The 18,326-nt window shown below is 60.3% G+C and overlaps 3 protein-coding genes and 1 pseudogene across 3 annotated transcripts, besides 1 other annotated feature; all 4 read right to left on the bottom strand.

Annotated features, from left to right (window-relative positions):
* Positions 1–4,216: 4,216 nt before the first annotated feature.
* Positions 4,217–4,780, bottom strand: LMXM_31_2260 (conserved hypothetical protein; the record flags this gene model as incomplete). The annotated part of the gene is made up of 1 exon (XM_003878026.1): positions 4,217–4,780. The coding sequence occupies one exon, from the start codon at positions 4,778–4,780 to the stop codon at positions 4,217–4,219; it is 564 nt and encodes a 187-aa protein (XP_003878075.1).
* Positions 4,781–6,059: 1,279 nt separating this feature from the next.
* On the bottom strand, positions 6,060–10,457 carry LMXM_31_2270 (membrane associated protein-like protein; the record flags this gene model as incomplete). The annotated part of the gene is made up of 1 exon (XM_003878027.1): positions 6,060–10,457. One exon carries the CDS (start codon positions 10,455–10,457, stop codon positions 6,060–6,062), a length of 4,398 nt encoding a protein of 1,465 aa, XP_003878076.1.
* A 1,691-nt stretch (positions 10,458–12,148) lies between these two features.
* Positions 12,149–13,003, bottom strand: LMXM_31_2280 (conserved hypothetical protein; the record flags this gene model as incomplete). The annotated part of the gene is made up of 1 exon (XM_003878028.1): positions 12,149–13,003. One exon carries the CDS (start codon positions 13,001–13,003, stop codon positions 12,149–12,151), a length of 855 nt encoding a protein of 284 aa, XP_003878077.1.
* Positions 13,004–15,642: 2,639 nt separating this feature from the next.
* On the bottom strand, positions 15,643–17,345 carry LMXM_31_2290 (annotated as a pseudogene).
* Positions 15,643–17,345: a sequence feature.
* Positions 17,346–18,326: the final 981 nt, after the last annotated feature.

Below are 18,326 nucleotides of genomic sequence, written 5' to 3' on the forward strand. Positions count from 1 at the left end.
CTCGTACGCTGCTTACTTCCCTGGATTCTCCCGTCCAGCAGACGACGAGCGAGACACGAAATACAGTCAAACAGGGTCAACGTGAGCCGGAGGAGCGGGAAGTATACGAGAAAGAGAGAAGGTTTCAGAAAGTAATGTGCCTGTTACGCCTTCTTCCCTCTCTTTGAACGGTGGTTGCGTCGTGTCTGTCGAGTATGTCGAGGAAACCAATGAGTGATACTCAGAAACGAAAATGGGCAACGCCTCGCGCGCCAATCTGCGGAGATGAAGAAGGTGGTGATGGTTACCGTGGTGGTGGAAGGGGAGAAGAAGCAAGGAAAAGGGGAGGGGGAGGTGGTGCTCGAAACCAAATCCGCACGAACAGAGAACAGAAAGTACAAGGGCACAACAACAACGAACAAGAACAACGCACACACACGCGCGCGCGGGAAGAGAGGTGCAAAATGCAGAGAAATTGAAATGAGAGTCGCAGAAGTAGATAAAGTGACACGTCCGGTGAAACGGGAGGAAGTGGTGAGATGGGCAGTAGTACCCAGTCGTCGTTAAGTGGTAATACCACACACACACACACACACACTGGCTTACTCACAGAAAGGTAACGGCAGCGAGAGGAAAGCGGAGGGGGAAAGTAGGCGTGTATCCGGGATGGGAAGCGAGGCTAGTTGGATAGTGACGCCAAGAAGGAAACTAAAAAAAAAACAGAGCGGACTAAGCGCCGAGACCTCTTTCAATGTTTTCTCTGTGTGTATGTGTGTGTGTGTGTGCGTTCGCTCCTTTCTGGCAAAGACGCACCACCGTTGTGTGCCGCTGTCTGTTTTGTATGTTTCCTTCTTCCTTCTCTGCAGTGGCGGAGGCACCGAATCGGAGCACGAGAAATGGAAAAAAAGAAGGCGAAGGCGCGACTCTGACCTTCTCCGTGAACGTGTGTACGTGTGTGTGTGTGTATCAATGCGGATATGTGCGCAAGTGTTGCATTGCGTAAACAGAGCGAGCGAGCGAGCGAGAGAATCCCCGTATTGTGGCGCGTTTACGTCTGTGTGGGTGGAGGATGTGAAATGGGTATGATAATGTGGTGAGAGGGTTTTTCTTTTTTCGTGCTGTTGTGTGTCTGTGCGAGTGCGCGTCGGGGCGAAGGATGAGGAGATGGGGACGAGTGAAAATTAAAAACAAAACGAACAACAGTCGAACTCGCTTTGCTCCGCTTCCCCCCTACACACGTGTGTGTGTGTGTGTGTGTGTGTGTGTGTTTCCTCCTCGCGCTGCCTCGCGTTTTGAGGTATCTTTATCTTCTTTTCCCAATAAAAAAAATACCTAACAGCGACAGTCCCACCAGATGATGCACCGCCTCCCCTATGCGACTTGCTCTTCTGCTGTCTGCCTTCCAGCACGTGATGGATGGGTGGCTGCGGCAGAAGAGAAGCGAAGGAAAATGGAGAGAGAGAGAAGAGGCGCAGCAGACAAACGGAAGCGTGTGCTTGTCTGCGTGTCTGCGTCGTCGTGTGAGCTTGCGCGTGGAGAGTGTTCTCAGATGGGCGTGGGCGCGTGCACGGGTCCTTTTGCTACGTGGCACACCGAAGAGAAAGAGCTCAGCACCGAAGTCGGAAACACCAACGCGAGTCGCGGTTCTTCGTTTGCTTGTTCGCCTCTTCTCTTGTGTGCCGTAAAACACGCACGCGCGCACACGCGAAAAAAAAGGTAAAAAGAAGGACGAAGCAAAACGGGGGAGCGCGAGCAGGCGAGAGCGAACACGCCAATAAAACGAATTAAGACGCGGAAGTGGGCGGGTGACCGGCGAAGTTGGCGGAGTGTACGTCCGCGTACCTCTTGTGTCATGTGCGAGGGAGATAGAGCAAGAGATTGGGGAAGGGGGCGGTGAGCAAAGGAAGGAACGTGAAAGGTGAAGGAAAGCCAGAAGGACGCATGCCTCAGCAGCGAGCGTACACAACAGCAAGGCTGCCAATACACTCGCGCACAGTACGAGAGAGTGACAAAGACCCGAATGGAGTGGAAGCAAAGTCCAACCAAGAAAACAAAAGATTTCGTTTTTTTTCTTTTTTCGGCGTGTCCATTTCTCTGCCACAGAACGTGCGGCCAACTCTGCCAGGCCCGCCACAGGCCCCCGTCGCCTGGTGCGAGGCAGCACAAGACACGCAAGACAGCAATGCGCCAACTCACCCATCTGAGCACCGCGCCTGCCTCCAACCGCCACCCACACACCCGCATCGCAGGCCGTCCACCTGGTGCATCCCTCAGAGTGGCTTAGGCCACCATCGCCCGTGGGCAGCGAGGGCCGGCGGTGGGCCACGGCGTTCGAGCCGCGCGGGCACTCTTGCCTACCATATGGGCGGTGCACACGTGCTCACTGTCGCGGGTCGCCCCGACGCAGCGCCACCCACGACATGAGCGCCGACATCAGCAGCAATGCATCGCTCGCACTCCCCTACGTCGTTGGCGCTTCACCCGGCCACCACCAGAGGTGGTGCGGCATTGGCAGCGATAGGGGGTTGCCTGGCTTCCCTCCCCCACACAGCGAGAGTGGGGGTGGGGGTGCACTGGGCAGTGAGACATCACGCACGGAGGCATGTCCTCCACCCCTCCGCCTCCCTCCCGTCATTCGGAAAGGCAAGAGAAAACGGGAACACGAAATACAAAAGAAAATGTTGAGTAGCAGAAGAGGAGCTGCAAAGGTGCAGAGAGCGCGCGCTTGCCAATGAACGGCTGCGGATGCTGATCGGAAGTGTGACGGTGAAAAATGCGAAGGAACGTGAAAGCCGAACACTAACAGACGGCGAGAAAAGGAAAAGGATACGAAGGGGAGGTGGAATCGCAGAGGAAGCAAACAACAGAGCACGGGTGAAGCGCGGCGTCGATGCAGGGAGGACGGTGGTGGGGTTCGCGTGAAAAGGGAGGGAGAGAAAAGGAGATTGTGCGCGCGCACTTACCGTTTTACCTTGGTGCCTGTTTGTAAGGGCGGCGGGAGAGGGCCGAGATGGGCGAAGGCGGAATGCAGGAAAGTTCATAGAGAGAGAGACGAGGTGCCTAGAGGGAGGAGGTAGAGCTGGGAAAAGGAACCGGCAAAGAAGGCCCTTCTGCGCCTTTGGTCGCTGAGAAAGATGCCCCCCTCCCGCCTTCACGGCTATACGCGCACAGAAGGAACAAGAGTAGCACCGCACCCAGCACCAGGGCGCTCTCTCTGGAGGTGGCATCCGTTTATCCGAATGCGCAGGACGTGCAGCAGCACAGACCGTCAGGCGAGAGCAGAATCATGCCGTGATGAGGAGTTGGGGTCAGGAGAGAGGAAAGTCACACGGAGAGAAGGAATCCCCCGGCGCGATTGTTTGCCCTTCACTTCTCCTTTCCCGCCGCTCACAAGCAAGGCATGTGCGCGTGGCTTGCTGAGCAAAGACATCTATCGGCCCCATGCGAGACCCGAGATGCGGTGCCGGCATACACTCGGGACTCATACGTTGTATTGCTTCCGTGATAGCGCAATGCTCCTGTTCGGTGCGCGTATGTGGCTCACGCGAGAGTCCTCACTCTGATTCCCTTGTGGAGCCCCCCTGCGTATGCCTGATGAAGGGCTGTGCCGGGGGGGGAAGGGGAAGGGTGTTGGGAGAGGAGGGCATGGGGGTCGGTGTGGGTGAGCGAGTGGGGGAAGCACGCGCAAGTATCATCCTAGGCACGGACACACACGTACAAGTGTAAAAAAAAAGATATATCACGTCATATCCGGCAAAACAAGGAGGGCTCGGCGCACCAAGAAGAGGAGACGAGAGTGGAGATGGTGGGGAATGTGAACACTCGAGCAGCGATGCCCTCCTTCCAGACACGCACGCGCACACGCATACACATACATATATATAAAATAAGGAAAATAATGGAAGAAACAGGGAGAGGAGACGAACCTTCTCTGTGGGCGGGCGGGCGGGAGAGGGGGGGGGGGCAGAGGAGAGGGACCGGAGATGAAGAAAGAGGAAGACGCCAAGTACTCGAAGTGACCACGCGACCCATGCCTCCCTCTTCAGGTAAAGGTGCATCACACTACAGCGGTGAGGAGCGGCCAGGGGCACTTGAGTTGACCAGGTGCCGCTGACTCTACTCCGGGACGTCTGCATGCGTCTGCCTTCCTCTTCTGTCCTCCGGCGTCAGCCTCTCCGAAACCTCCTCACCTCATCTGTAACGCTATAGACAAGAGAAAGTCGTGGAGGGAGCGACTTTACTCCGCATCATCTGCCTCACCGCCAGCTGCTGAGTCCTGGTCGCTCGCCTCTCCCTCCAGGTCCAACCACACACTCTCTACCTTCTTTGCCAGTCTCACCAAAATCTGCTGCGTCTTCGGCTTCACCTTTGTTGAGCTCCTGTCCTTGTCAATCCGCTTCGACAGGCGGATCGAGAGGCTCTTCGCGCGCGTCCTCCCCACCTCATCCGAAGTGGCGAAGGTGACCTTGAAGGAGTTTCCGGTGAAGGTCGCCTCGATAGAGCCCTCGTCCAGTGTTCCGCCCTCCGGCGCGACGGCGTCGATGTACACTGACACAAACTTGTCCCCGTCGCACCAGCTGTACTTGGACACAGACACCGTCGGCACAGCAGGCGCAGCCACGGCCCGAGTATCGTCCTTGGAAACAAGGTACGGCGTAGGCATCGGTGCAACATCGCCAACCTTCGCTCGGTCCTTTTCGTGTTGGTGCCAGTAATAGTACGAGTTCGCCTTGCTCTTCACGCTGGCCGGGGCAGGAGCGTGCGCCGTGTCCTGCGTGACTTGCTGCTCCTCAGTCGACATATTGGCGCGCAGTCGCGTACGTGAGCGTGAATCGGCAAGTAGTAATAGAGAGAAGACTGACACCGTCGATTGATACAGTTTAGCCAAGTGGCGAGAAGGAAAAAAAAACTAAAAAAAACAGAAGGATTGCCTCTGTGGGTGCGTCGGGGCGAAGGGGTGAGGGACCAAAGCAAGAGCGCACCTGTGGGGGTACGTGTATGTGTCTGTGTCTTGCCGACGGCCGTAGGAGCTGTTAGAGAGGGGGAGAGAGCAGGAGGAGCGGGGGGGCGATGATTATTGTTGTCCTTCGCGCGGCCGTAGCGGGCGATAGAGTTACTCGACGTGTGTGTTGGTGCGTCGGCGCAAGAATGGACGCGCATGGAAGAACGATAAAGGAGATATAGGAGGGGTTAGTCCGCCGCGAGAGAGAGAAGGGTGGATGGGTGGGTGGAGGCAAGGGAGAACGAAAGTTGATGTGGCACAGCGACGAAAAAAAATGCGGACGCAGGATAGTCGATGACGCCATTGTTGCCAATAGGAGCCATATGGCCGGCGCACATGCAGGAAATCCACAGGATAAGCCTTGTGATGTGTGAGTGCAAGGGGTTGGGGAACTCCATGCGTGTGTGTGTGTGTGTGTGTGTGTCTGCTGCTGCCGCAGCAGCAGCTCAAGACGAGTGTGTGAAGTCCGTTGTCGAGCCCCCTTGCAGTCTATTTCGTGGCGCATGCCGTGAAAGACAAAAAGCAAGATCATCCTCTCCCTACCCTGTCCCCAACTATCGATCTCGCAGCCTTCCACGACACATGTAGCACCTCGGGCTTACCTCGCGTCTCGAGAAGCGAGGGATGAAGCTAAAAGTCAGTAGCAGGCGAGTCCTCCCCCCCCCACCACCACCACCCTGCTGGAGCCTGCTGTAAGGAAGGGGCATCTGTTTCTTGGTTGTTTGACGGGTAGCACAGGGATACATCAACGCGTACGTACACAATCACAGGAAGAAAAACACGTCCGACCCTGTAGAACCGAGAACAGGAGCGCTAGCTGGCAGCCAGAGATGGCGATAGACTTCAGGTCCGCCGAGACGGCGGTCTGTCAACCGCGGCCCGGCATCATACCTCGCGCCTCAACACGGAAGCAATGCAACGACCGCGAACAAGAAAAAAGAAGCACAACCGTTAGCCGCACGTGGCACGTTTCACGGAACACTCCGATAGATGCACGCAACATCTACACTAGAGCCAGTCCTGTGAACGCGTGCGCGTGTGCGTCGGCGGCACGTATTCGTCGGCCTATGAGGCCGGACTACCAATCCTCATCCCATTTGTCGTCATCTTCGAGTTGCACTTGGCGCTTCGATTGCCTGCTCACCGCGGAAGGACTAGAGAAGACGCTCTTCTGAGGTGCAGATCTCACGCCCACTGCGCCAGACACAGAAGTGGCGGCGGCGCCGTAAGGTCTACTCATACTGCTACTACTGCCGATAGAGCCGCGAGGTTCGAATGCGGATACGGGCGTTCCTCCGTCCGGCGCCACTCGCACAGGCGGCGATTTCTTACGCAAACTCATTCCGCCTAGCCGACGGCCCGCAGTGGGAGTGGCCACCTCTGTTACTCCGACCTGCTGCACACCAGACACTGGCGTTATCGGCGGCGAGAGCTTCTTGCGCGCCATCGGTGCATCCCGGTGGGCAGACGCTGGTGTGTACGCTTGCGCGTAGCCAGAGAGCGGCGATGACAAAAACGAGGGGTCGGCACCGCCCCAACTAGTGCGTCGTTGTGGGGAGCCGAGATACTTGGTGAACTGAGCCATGTTGACCTCCTCGAACCCGTCATCTTCGCCCCACCCGTCATCGTCAATTGCTGTCTCCACACGCGGCGGCATGACACTATGGCTGGAGGACGGCGTGCGCATCCCTTTTTGCATCAACTGTGCACCCATGATCACTTCGCCATACAGTGATACAGAGACCTCCTGGGCCTCCCTCGATACCTTCGCCCGTGCCACACTCTCGTCTGCCTCCAATACACCGACCACTTCACGGGCAAGGCGCTCCTCCTCCGCCTGCTGCTCCAGGCGTGCCTGCTCCGCCGCCGCCTCACGGGCAAGACGCTCCTCCTCCGCCTGCCGCTCCAGGCGTGCCTGCTCCGCCGCCGCCTCACGGGCAAGGCGCTCCTCCTCCGCCTGCCGCTCCAGCCGTGCCTGCTCCGCCGCCGCCTCACGGGCAAGACGCTCCTCCTCCGCCTGCTGCTCCAGGCGTGCCTGCTCCGCCGCCGCCTCACGGGCAAGGCGCTCCTCCTCCGCCTGCCGCTCCAGGCGTGCCTGCTCCGCCGCCGCCTCACGGGCAAGGCGCTCCTCCTCCGCCTGCCGCTCCAGCCGTGCCTGCTCCGCCGCCGCCTCACGGGCAAGGCGCTCCTCCTCCGCCTGCCGCTCCAGCCGTGCCTGCTCCGCCGCCGCCTCACGGGCAAGGCGCTCCTCCTCCGCCTGCTGCTCCAGGCGTGCCTGCTCCGCCGCCGCCTCACGGGCAAGACGCTCCTCCTCCGCCTGCTGCTCCAGGCGTGCCTGCTCCGCCGCCGCCTCACGGGCAAGGCGCTCCTCCTCCGCCTGCCGCTCCAGGCGTGCCTGCTCCGCCGCCGCCTCACGGGCAAGGCGCTCCTCCTCCGCCTGCCGCTCCAGCCGTGCCTGCTCCGCCGCCGCCTCACGGGCAAGGCGCTCCTCCTCCGCCTGCCGCTCCAGCCGTGCCTGCTCCGCCGCCGCCTCACGGGCAAGGCGCTCCTCCTCCGCCTGCCGCTCCAGCCGTGCCTGCTCCGCCGCCGCCTCACGGGCAAGGCGCTCCTCCTCCGCCTGCTGCTCCAGGCGTGCCTGCTCCGCCGCCGCCTCACGGGCAAGGCGCTCCTCCTCCGCCTGCCGCTCCAGCCGTGCCTGCTCCGCCGCCGCCTCACGGGCAAGGCGCTCCTCCTCCGCCTGCCGCTCCAGGCGTGCCTGCTCCGCCGCCGCCTCACGGGCAAGACGCTCCTCCTCCGCCTGCTGCTCCAGCCGTGCCTGCTCCGCCGCCGCCTCACGGGCAAGACGCTCCTCCTCCGCCTGCTGCTCCAGGCGTGCCTGCTCCGCCGCCGCCTCACGGGCAAGGCGCTCCTCCTCCGCCTGCCGCTCCAGGCGTGCCTGCTCCGCCGCCGCCTCACGGGCAAGGCGCTCCTCCTCCGCCTGCTGCTCCAGCCGTGCCTGCTCCGCCGCCGCCTCACGGGCAAGACGCTCCTCCTCCGCCTGCTGCTCCAGGCGTGCCTGCTCCGCCGCCGCCTCACGGGCAAGGCGCTCCTCCTCCGCCTGCCGCTCCAGCCGTGCCTGCTCCGCCGCCGCCTCACGGGCAAGGCGCTCCTCCTCCGCCTGCTGCTCCAGGCGTGCCTGCTCCGCCGCCGCCTCACGGGCAAGGCGCTCCTCCTCCGCCTGCCGCTCCAGGCGTGCCTGCTCCGCCGCCGCCTCACGGGCAAGGCGCTCCTCCTCCGCCTGCCGCTCCAGCCGTGCCTGCTCCGCCGCCGCCTCACGGGCAAGGCGCTCCTCCTCCGCCTGCTGCTCCAGGCGTGCCTGCTCCGCCGCCGCCTCACGGGCAAGGCGCTCCTCCTCCGCCTGCCGCTCCAGCCGTGCCTGCTCCGCCGCCGCCTCACGGGCAAGGCGCTCCTCCTCCGCCTGCTGCTCCAGCCGTGCCTGCTCCGCCGCCGCCTCACGGGCAAGACGCTCCTCCTCCGCCTGCCGCTCCAGCCGTGCCTGCTCCGCCGCCGCCTCACGGGCAAGGCGCTCCTCCTCCGCCTGCCGCTCCAGGCGTGCCTGCTCCGCCGCCGCCTCACGGGCAAGGCGCTCCTCCTCCGCCTGCCGCTCCAGGCGTGCCTGCTCCGCCGCCGCCTCACGGGCAAGACGCTCCTCCTCCGCCTGCTGCTCCAGGCGTGCCTGCTCCGCCGCCGCCTCACGGGCAAGGCGCTCCTCCTCCGCCTGCCGCTCCAGGCGTGCCTGCTCCGCCGCCGCCTCACGGGCAAGGCGCTCCTCCTCCGCCTGCTGCTCCAGCCGTGCCTGCTCCGCCGCCGCCTCACGGGCAAGACGCTCCTCCTCCGCCTGCTGCTCCAGGCGTGCCTGCTCCGCCGCCGCCTCACGGGCAAGACGCTCCTCCTCCGCCTGCTGCTCCAGGCGTGCCTGCTCCGCCGCCGCCTCACGGGCAAGGCGCTCCTCCTCCGCCTGCCGCTCCAGGCGTGCCTGCTCCGCCGCCGCCTCACGGGCAAGGCGCTCCTCCTCCGCCTGCTGCTCCAGCCGTGCCTGCTCCGCCGCCGCCTCACGGGCAAGACGCTCCTCCTCCGCCTGCCGCTCCAGGCGTGCCTGCTCCGCCGCCGCCTCACGGGCAAGGCGCTCCTCCTCCGCCTGCCGCTCCAGCCGTGCCTGCTCCGCCGCCGCCTCACGGGCAAGGCGCTCCTCCTCCGCCTGCTGCTCCAGCCGTGCCTGCTCCGCCGCCGCCTCACGGGCAAGACGCTCCTCCTCCGCCTGCTGCTCCAGGCGTGCCTGCTCCGCCGCCGCCTCACGGGCAAGGCGCTCCTCCTCCGCCTGCTGCTCCAGCCGTGCCTGCTCCGCCGCCGCCTCACGGGCAAGACGCTCCTCCTCCGCCTGCTGCTCCAGCCGTGCCTGCTCCGCCGCCGCCTCACGGGCAAGGCGCTCCTCCTCCGCCTGCCGCTCCAGGCGTGCCTGCTCCACGGTGGAAGGTGGCGTCTGTGATGGAGATGCGTGTGCAACGGCAGGATTTGCCTCGCTGGGAGTGGAGTCGAAGTCGTGGAGAGTAGCGTTAGCGGCAGCGGTTGCTGAAGAGGCGGTAAACGGCCTAAACTGAGGTATGTAGGAATCAAGAGGCACAGCAGCAACCCCGCTCTCTACGGAGGACGTATAAGAAGGTTTACTAGGGGATGCAGCAGTGGGCTGGTGCGCGGTTGAGGTCACCTCATCGGGTGCCGTAGAGCTGACGTGTGCCGGCTGCATGCCTACTTCGACGGGGAGTATGGCGGGGAGAGATTTGAGTAAGTCGTAGCGCTCGTCTTCGAGAAGGCGTCCGCGAGCGGCGATAGCGGCCATTGGCTGGGTGGAGGCGCGTCGAATGATATCCATTTGGGTGCGCAGCGCCATCACAGTTGCCATATGCTCTGGTGTAGAAGAGGTGTCGGCGAAGCGGGCCTGCAACAAATCTTGACAGACGATGAGGCGGCGGTTCACTGTTCGATCCCACCACTCATAGCACCCCGCATAGTCTTTCGTGTGCGCAATTTGCTCTTCAATGCCGAGGCTCAAGAGAAAATTCGCCTCGTCGAGCGCTTGATGCGTGCGATCGGTCGCGTGCGTGATGGCATCTATGAGAAGCTCCAAGAGCTCGTCCTCTGATAGGGACGCGCGCGCCTCTGCTGTCAAGGTAAAAAGCGGTGGAACAGCCTCCTCCCGAAGCGAGGCGGCTTCGTCGAAGGCTTGGCGAAGGACCTTACTGGCCGTCTGGTCAACCTTGCGCCATAAGCGAAGCAGCCCAGTTGTCAATTGATCCACCGTCACCTCAAAGCCTATCTCCTTCGCATTCGCCGTCGTAGACGTGGCGGTGGTGGTGGAGCTAGCTGCGCTGCTCGTGCTGGGAGGAGGTGCGACTACCTGCCGCACTGACTCCCGTACATCGTTCAGAAAGCTCCACATGCTCGGAAACGCACGGCGCTGCTATGCCGCGCAGACAAGCTCTGACCCACCTCCACACACACTATCGGGGTTGGGGAGTGGATGGGGAGGGTGGTATGAAAAGGAAGAGGGGAGGGGGGTGGGCAGAAAAAGGAGCGTGCGACCACGATCGCGAGAGCGCGAGTGTATTGCTGCAGAGTCGCTTGGCCAAATAGACGTGAGGGAGAGAGAGAGCGACGAGCACACACACACACACACAAAAGGGGAGGAAGGGGGAGGGGATTAAAATGACGTGAAGGCGCCACCGCAGCAGCGTACAGGCGATATAGAGGTCCACACGCAGGGAGAGCAGAAACACACGCGCACGGCTGACAGACACTGCAGGGAAAGATGAACAACGAAAAGAGAGACGAGTGAAGGATGGGCAGGCTGCGGAGAAAAGACACACACGCACACACACGCACACACGCACACACACGCACACACACGCACACACACACACACGCACGCACACAGCGACAAGAATGGCAAGGGGATACGAGATGACAACTCCAGATGGAAAAAAGAGCGCAGGCTCACAAAGCGGTGACAAGCGCATGCAAAGTTAGCAACACAAACAATAGTACAAGTCAAGGAAAGAACGAGAGCGACACAAGCAAGGATGGCGTGCTGCAATGGTGGGACACGCTACCCAAAGTCCGGCAGGGTCAACCACGTCGTACGAAACAGTTCGAGGTTGAACAGCGCACTGCAGCCGATCCCCCTACGCGAAACGGCGCAGCCACCTGCAGCTGTGCTTGCTTTCTGCCTCTTCTCGATCCCTCACCTAGAGAGACGATCCACCGAAGCGCCTTTGCCTCTGGCACCGTTTTCGTTTTCCCCCCTCTCCAAGGCACGGATGAGAGCGGCCAGGCGAGGAAGGTTTTCTTTTGTATTCGTTCCTTCTAGCCTGTTGTGTGCCCGGTGGGAAACGTGGAAGCGTGTGTCAGTGCGCAGACCCTCCAGTGCAGAGGGAAGAGAGAGGAGGAGGGAACGCTGTAGGCGTGTCCCTCTGCACACGCACGTGAGCACGAGAGATGGACTGCTTCTCCGTAGGCGTGAAAGGAGCGATGGAAAGCGAGTGAGAAAAAAAATGGGTGTGGGGGGATCCTGCACAGGTTACGAAGTGCACATGCGCATACGCCACGGACGGCGCAGAGAGAGAGGGAGAGAGAGAGAGTTGTGCGGGAAAGTGAGGAGACAGAGAGGTGTAAAAAAAGGTATTCAGGACGGGTTTGTTGTTGTGTGAGAGGCTCGGCTCATTCTATCGTGGAAAGCGTCCCCCTTTTCAGCCACTCATGCACACGGTGCTGTGACCGTTTTCCCCTATTTCTTTTTTTTCCACGTGTTTGCTCCTCTCCCTTCCTCACGAGTTCATGTGGATGTCACCCACACAGAGCCGCACAAGCATGCACACACACACACATGCACGCAGAGGGAGAGAGAAGCGCACACGGGCACAGACACACGTGCCTGCGAGAGTGCAGCGGATTTTGTGAATGGCTGCCCTTTCGCTTGTGCCTGCTCTTCTGTTTGTTTGTTTGTTTTATGAAGAGAGTGGCGGTGACGATTTGGCAACCAAAGAGCACGCGCATGCGCACCGGTGTCGCTTCTTCCTCCCTTGTCCACAGCTGCCCTTCCTGCCATGGCACCGCGCTTTCCGGAGGCAGCACTCATGCGGGGTACATATTGTGCTTATATCGCGCATCCGGCTTCTGCAGAGGGTGAATCGCCACATCTTCCACCATTTGCGTGAACTTGCCACTTGGATACTTGCCAGAGGGCTGCGCGAGCTTCACTGGCATGGAGGGGCCGCGCAGGTGTGGCAGGGCGTAGTATCGCTCCATTTCTGGTGTGCGCAGAATGCCGCGCTCGTGCTGCTGGTTGCGGTAGGACTTGCGCGCGTTCTGGGCAACAATGTCGCGCGAGACCAGCTCCAGGTGCTGCAGCACACCCAGTGGGATAACGTTCATGCCAGCGCTGTGCCACCACGTGTACAGCGCCTCTCTCCTGGACGCCGCGTCGGCGATGGTGCGGAGGCTGGAGCTCTGTTCAATGCGCTCCAGGTACGACTGCAGATCCTCACGCGACCAGCATCGAGCCGTGTATTGATAAATGAACGGGGCTGTGTAGGAGAGCGGAAAGTGCGACGGCGTCTCGTACGCCTGACCGACCTCAGCATAGTAATCCCATTCCGGTGTTCCATTGTTTGCCGCGGTGCTCGAGGCTGACACGGTGCGGCGGCAAACACTGTCCTGGTGAAAGCGAACCGGGTCGTCGGTCCACCGAGCCCAGGGCCAGTGCCTATAATGGTTGCGGTTGCGCATGCGGTTGTGCCACTCGACGCCGCTGCGGGGGTCCCAGGTGTTTCCGTACTCCTCCGGCACCTTGTGCGCAAGCGGCGACCGTACATGTGCGTTTTTGGGAGCCAGGTAGCGGGCCTTTCGACGACGATGGGCGTACACCATGACGCGATTCATGTACCCCTTGGCCGTGGAGGCCCATGAGACGTGGGTGGTGCGCAGCATTGTGACTCTTGCTCACCGTCCGCTGCAGTAGAGACTTGACCACTGGGAAGAAAAAAAGAAAAGAAAACCGACGCACAAGCGTTCACCGACAAGCACGCACGAGAGTGCCGCGCTGCCAGGGGTAGCGGAAAGGAGAAACACGAGAAGAGTCACCGATGGGGGGGGAGTAAAGAATGATGTAACGAACAGAGCATGTCCGGCGCCCTCAGGTCGGAGGCGAGCGATCAGCCGTTAAAATCAGTTTCATAGGGACAGGCGGGCGTGGAGTTTGGGAGGGAGGAGGCATGAGGAAAACAAAAGACACGGACGATCGTTGCAAGGAGCATCACCGTTGCTGCCGCGTGCCTCATGCAAAAGGTCCTGACACAACCCCAGGGGACCGAGGTGTGCATGACCTGGCCATCGAAAGACAGTAACTCCCGTCCTGTCGCTGTGTCCGCGACGTCGGCGATTCACCGTCTCCCTTTTGCTCTGCCCCCCCCCTCAACAAGCCATCTTGTCCGGTGCGCAGGAGCACGTCAGCGCACAACCACAAACGCACGCCGTCTACCGCGCCCATGACACGGTACTTTCGCCCATACTCGGTTCACGCCCGTTTTCGTTCCCGTGCACACTTTCTGATGGTCGATATCCGCACAAGAGTTGAAAGAAGGGAAACACAATCTTTAGAAGCAGAGTGGCAGAGCAGGCTGAGGGCCGCACGAGAAGTCGCTCGCTTGCCTCCATCATCGACAACCAGCAGAGTAGGGAAGAGTGGACGGGGTGGGAAGGGGGGAGGGCCATGAGGAAATTGGCGCAGCCGCTCTCACCTTCTCTCCCCTCTCCACCCACGCCCTTTATCTTCAGTCGACGCTGCGATCAGGCCAGAAGACAAGCCACCAACTCCTCCGCTATCGACCGCACCACATACACAACAGTATATGAGTACTTCCCTTTCCTTTGCCAGCGTGCGTAATAGAGATGGACAGAGCGAGAGAGTGAGTTGCGCTGAAGTCTTTAGCGAGTCCGCATATTCGTCCCAGCCCATTCGGCTGCTGGAGTGTGTGCAGCTGCGCCACTGACACCGAAGCCATGTCGGCGGGAATAGAGTGCGCTCTCTTGTACAGGAGCACGGATGCGCGTATACGATGTGTTTGCTTGTACCGGCGAGGGTTCGATGTCACCTGCCCTTCGATCTTCCTGTCCCACCGGGTGGAGACGTGAAGGGGAAGATCAAGATGGGAGGCGGGACATACTATGAAGACACAGACCGTAGAAATGACGAGCGAGAAGGCACCATAAGCTCCGCGGGGCCCATGCGCAGCAAAGACGGAAACTGGACGCAGCACTGGCAAGTGGGGGAGGGGGGGGGCACAAAGTCACGGCCTCCCCTGGACAAGTACACGTCCATCCTCTGATTGCGACGCACCGTCAAGTCTCCGGATAAGTGGTCAAAGGCCAATGAAAAGAACACAGTGCAGGAGCGACGACACCTGCTCTGGGCAAGTGCAGGCGCAGGGGAAGGGGGGCTGGAGCGCTCACGCGCCTGCTTAGGAAGGAGAGAAGAGCACAAGAAAACGTAAGCAGAGAGCGGAGTTTGTGGCCAGCAGTCATGGTCCGAGGGAAGAAATTCGCCACGCAGGCAGCTGTCTCGTACCAAACATATACGTGGGCGGACAAGGTACAGGCACGTTGCGCGCTGGCAGGCACACAGAGGCACGCGAAAATAAATAAATAAAAAGTAGCCGTGTCCGCGAAAAGGAAATGTAGTCGTGTCAGGGGAGGCGCAGATTCACACAGAGGAAGGGAGGGACAGAGAGCGCGAGGAGGAGAAATTAGGAAAGTACGGAGGCGAAAAAGAGTGGAAAAAGGCGTGAATGCACACATGCACGCGCGTGCATGTGTGGAGGAGGAGGAGGAGGAGGAGGAGGAAGAGGGAGAGCTCACCGCAAAAAAGCAAGAGCGAGGAAAGGGTGATACGAGTAACTCGAGAGAGAAGTCGCAGCTGCAGGGATCGCCGAAGGACAAGATGCAGACAGAGACACAGAGCAACGCGGCCTGTCAAAGAAAAAAAATACAAAAGAAACGCGCCTGTGTCCCCTCTTGTGTACCTGCGCCTGTGTGGGTGGTGAGCGGTGCGTCGTTGTCCTGTCCGCCCTAGCGTGTGTTTCCTCTTCAGCACGACCGCACCACCCACGAAAAAGTCAACGAACAGACACGCATCACACAGGCACAGCTCACTCGCCTCCGCTGCACCACGGCTCATGACGCGGAAAGTAATAGAAAAAGATGTGTGTGCAATGGCATGAGAGAGCACAAGTGGGAAGCGAGGTGAAGGAGGGGGAGGGCGCACGAGAGAGAAAAAGGAACGTTTAACAAAGTGCTTGTCGCGTTGACACATACACACCCACACTGACAGCGAGCAACAACAACGGCAGCAGTCACGTCACCATCTCCCGCTGCCGCATCGCGCAGCTTCTCTCCTTCTCCTTTGTAGATCACTCTGGCAACGGTGGTAATGGCCCCGAATAATGCGCTGCAGGGCCGGTAAGCTTCTGGCCAACCCCAAACACTTCCCTCAAGAGCACCTGGCACACAAATGTGGAGACGAAGCCCATGACGGCGTAGGAAACGGTGCGCCTGTGTACATCCCAAAGCCATCAGTGTTGGTGAGTGCGGAGCGACCAGACTTGCTGACTGTTCAAGTACCTGTCCAGCTCCTCGGCCGTTTCTATGTTGCTACGTGAATTTGGCGCGCGCCTACCGCCAACGGTGGCTTGCCCGTCATTGACAGAACCGTCGTGGAAGCTGTGGCCTTGCATCAGGAGAGAATTGTTGGCGGTGATGGGGATGCAGGGGCGTGAGCCTCGCTTGTTGCCAAGCGTGGTGAGTCCAACCACCTTCGCCATGGCCAAATAGGGCTGCTGAAGCGACTTGGGCAACCGTGCTGCGCACTCGCCAGACAACAACTTGAAGACCGCCTTCAGTGCAACACCGGCAATGAGCGACGACAGCTCCCTGCTGGCAAAGGCAATGACCATGCAGACGACCCACTGCATCAGAAAGCTGAAGGAGAGCACTACGTCGAGCATGTGGTCAGGTTGCGGGCGTGCCGCCAGGGTACCGTAGATAGCGTAGAATTTCCAGAGGCCGATCGTAGAGCCCATCACCGCACCAGTGAAGCGCAGGCTATCAATGTAGCATTGACACGGGTCACGGGGGTGGCATGGGCCACGGAGAGCAGGTGCACGGTGACGTACAAAAGCAGGTACGCCCACCATAGCGTGTCGGCGCGCTGCAGGATGCTGACCTTTCACCGATCGAGGAAAGTGACGTGGGCGAAAACAGTAAGGAGGGCCACCACACCGCCACCAATCAGGTCACCGACCCAGTGCATGCCCAGGTAGATGCGCGAGAAACTGACGTGCGCGAAAAAGCAAACGGCCGCCAGCCAGCACAGGAAGGCGTGATCAGGGAAGACGTGCACCAGTTTGCAGTACAGCAAGAAGAAGAAGGCACCGCTTTGGCAGCAGTGGGTGCTTGGGAAGCCGTACTCGTTGTCGTGGGTGTCGCGCTTGCCGTGCAGCTGCAGCGGTGGACATGGCGGACGTGGGCAGCAGAAAGCGTCCTTCATGACGCCGGTCACATACTGCCCCATCCATAGCATCGACGCGATTCGCACACTGCTGACCGGCACACCGAGCCAGACCGTCGTCTGAAGGAACAGAATGAAGAATTCAGCCTCGCCAGCGAAACTCCACAGCTGGAAATATCGTACGAGCAGCGGCTGCAGTGGGCCGCCTATGCGTTGCACCTTCTCGATCCACCGCACCTGCTCCTCGTTACAGAAGCAGGAGATGTACCACTCGCGAAACGCAACCGTCCGCTGCGGGCGGCGCCACTGAACGAGATTTCCGCGCACCGTGAGTGTCAACGCCACCCCGTCGCTTGAAACTGCCGCCGGCGCCCCGACCGTCATGGGAGCCTTGTTTGTCGACTCGAGGGTGCGGCCGACTCGGGAAGCATCTGTGCCGAGGGTATCTGCGTTTTCCGCGCAGCCTGACGGGTTACTCACCCCCTCTCTACCGAGGCCTTCCAGCATGATTCCCAGTGAGATTGGCCTCGATTTACCACTAGCAGTGCCATCGGCAGCTGCGTCGCCGCCGCCGCCCGGGTAAGGTCTGCCACTGCTGTCCATGTTACACAGCGCAACGCCTTCGCGAGCAGCGCCACTGCGGGTCGATGCCAGCTTCGCCAACGGTGGCGATGCCACCGGCGTGAAGTCCTGAGCGAAGGAGGTGCCAACAAAGTGGCTGATAGGCATTGATGTTCCGACGAACATTTGGTGTGTGGCTGTTGGCATGACAACAACACAACGAGAGCCGGCCAGCACACACACACGCCCGCTACTCGGATGGCGAGAACGACGGAGAGCGATGCAAGTGGCGGAGAGTGAAAGGAAAATGGAGAAGTGTATGTGTATATGTGTGTGTGTGGGTGGGTGGGTGCTCCCCGCGCTGCTCACAAAACGAGCTACACAAGAACACACAAAACAAAGAATGGACGATGAGAGAGAAGCACCGGAAGGGAAAGTAGCAGGTTACCCGCAACAACTCGAACAGCTGCAGAGAGCGGTGAGATGCCGAGCGCCGAGAGACAACGGGAGAGGGAGAGGGAGAGAGAGACGGAAGGCGAGATTCGAAAAAGATAAGTAAAAAGTGTGCGAAGAAGGATGAGTGGGTGGGTGGGAGGTCGACCCTTTTAGCAAACCCGCGACGATAAGAGGCAGGGTTGGTGAATAGAAAAACGACACGCCAAGTGAAAAGCAGGACACACACATAGATAGACACACACAGGCACAGACAGAGTAAGAAGAAAGGGGAGAGAGAGGGAGGGGGCGAAGGGTGTGTGCGCGGAGGTGAGAGTGTGAGCAGCGAAATGGCGCAAGGACAGACGAAAAGAAGGGGAGGGGAGGGAGGGAGAGCAAAGACAAGAAGCACGTGAGACAGACGCACGGAAAAGTACGGTGGGCGAGCGGAAGGGCGACGACGGGCACAGAGAAGGAGAGGAAGGGGCGCGGTGTTGCAGGCGTGGCACACAAGCACCCGAATCAACGACGACGAGGAGGATACAATGAAAACGGGAGCGAACAGAGTTGAAAGCCACACAAGGACACACCGAGATACAGACAGGGGAAAGCGATGTGCAGCGCAGAAAGTTTGTGCCCAAAGGTATCGGCAAAGCGCAGCACAGACCAAGAGAGCGGAGTGGTGGGTGTGTGTGCGATGAGCCAATAAGCCCCTCTGCTTCCTGTGCTCACCCAACCAAAATTTCGCAGCTCAAA

Source organism: Leishmania mexicana, chromosome 31, assembly GCF_000234665.1.
Source record: "Leishmania mexicana MHOM/GT/2001/U1103 complete genome, chromosome 31".
NCBI lineage: Eukaryota > Euglenozoa > Kinetoplastea > Trypanosomatida > Trypanosomatidae > Leishmania > Leishmania mexicana.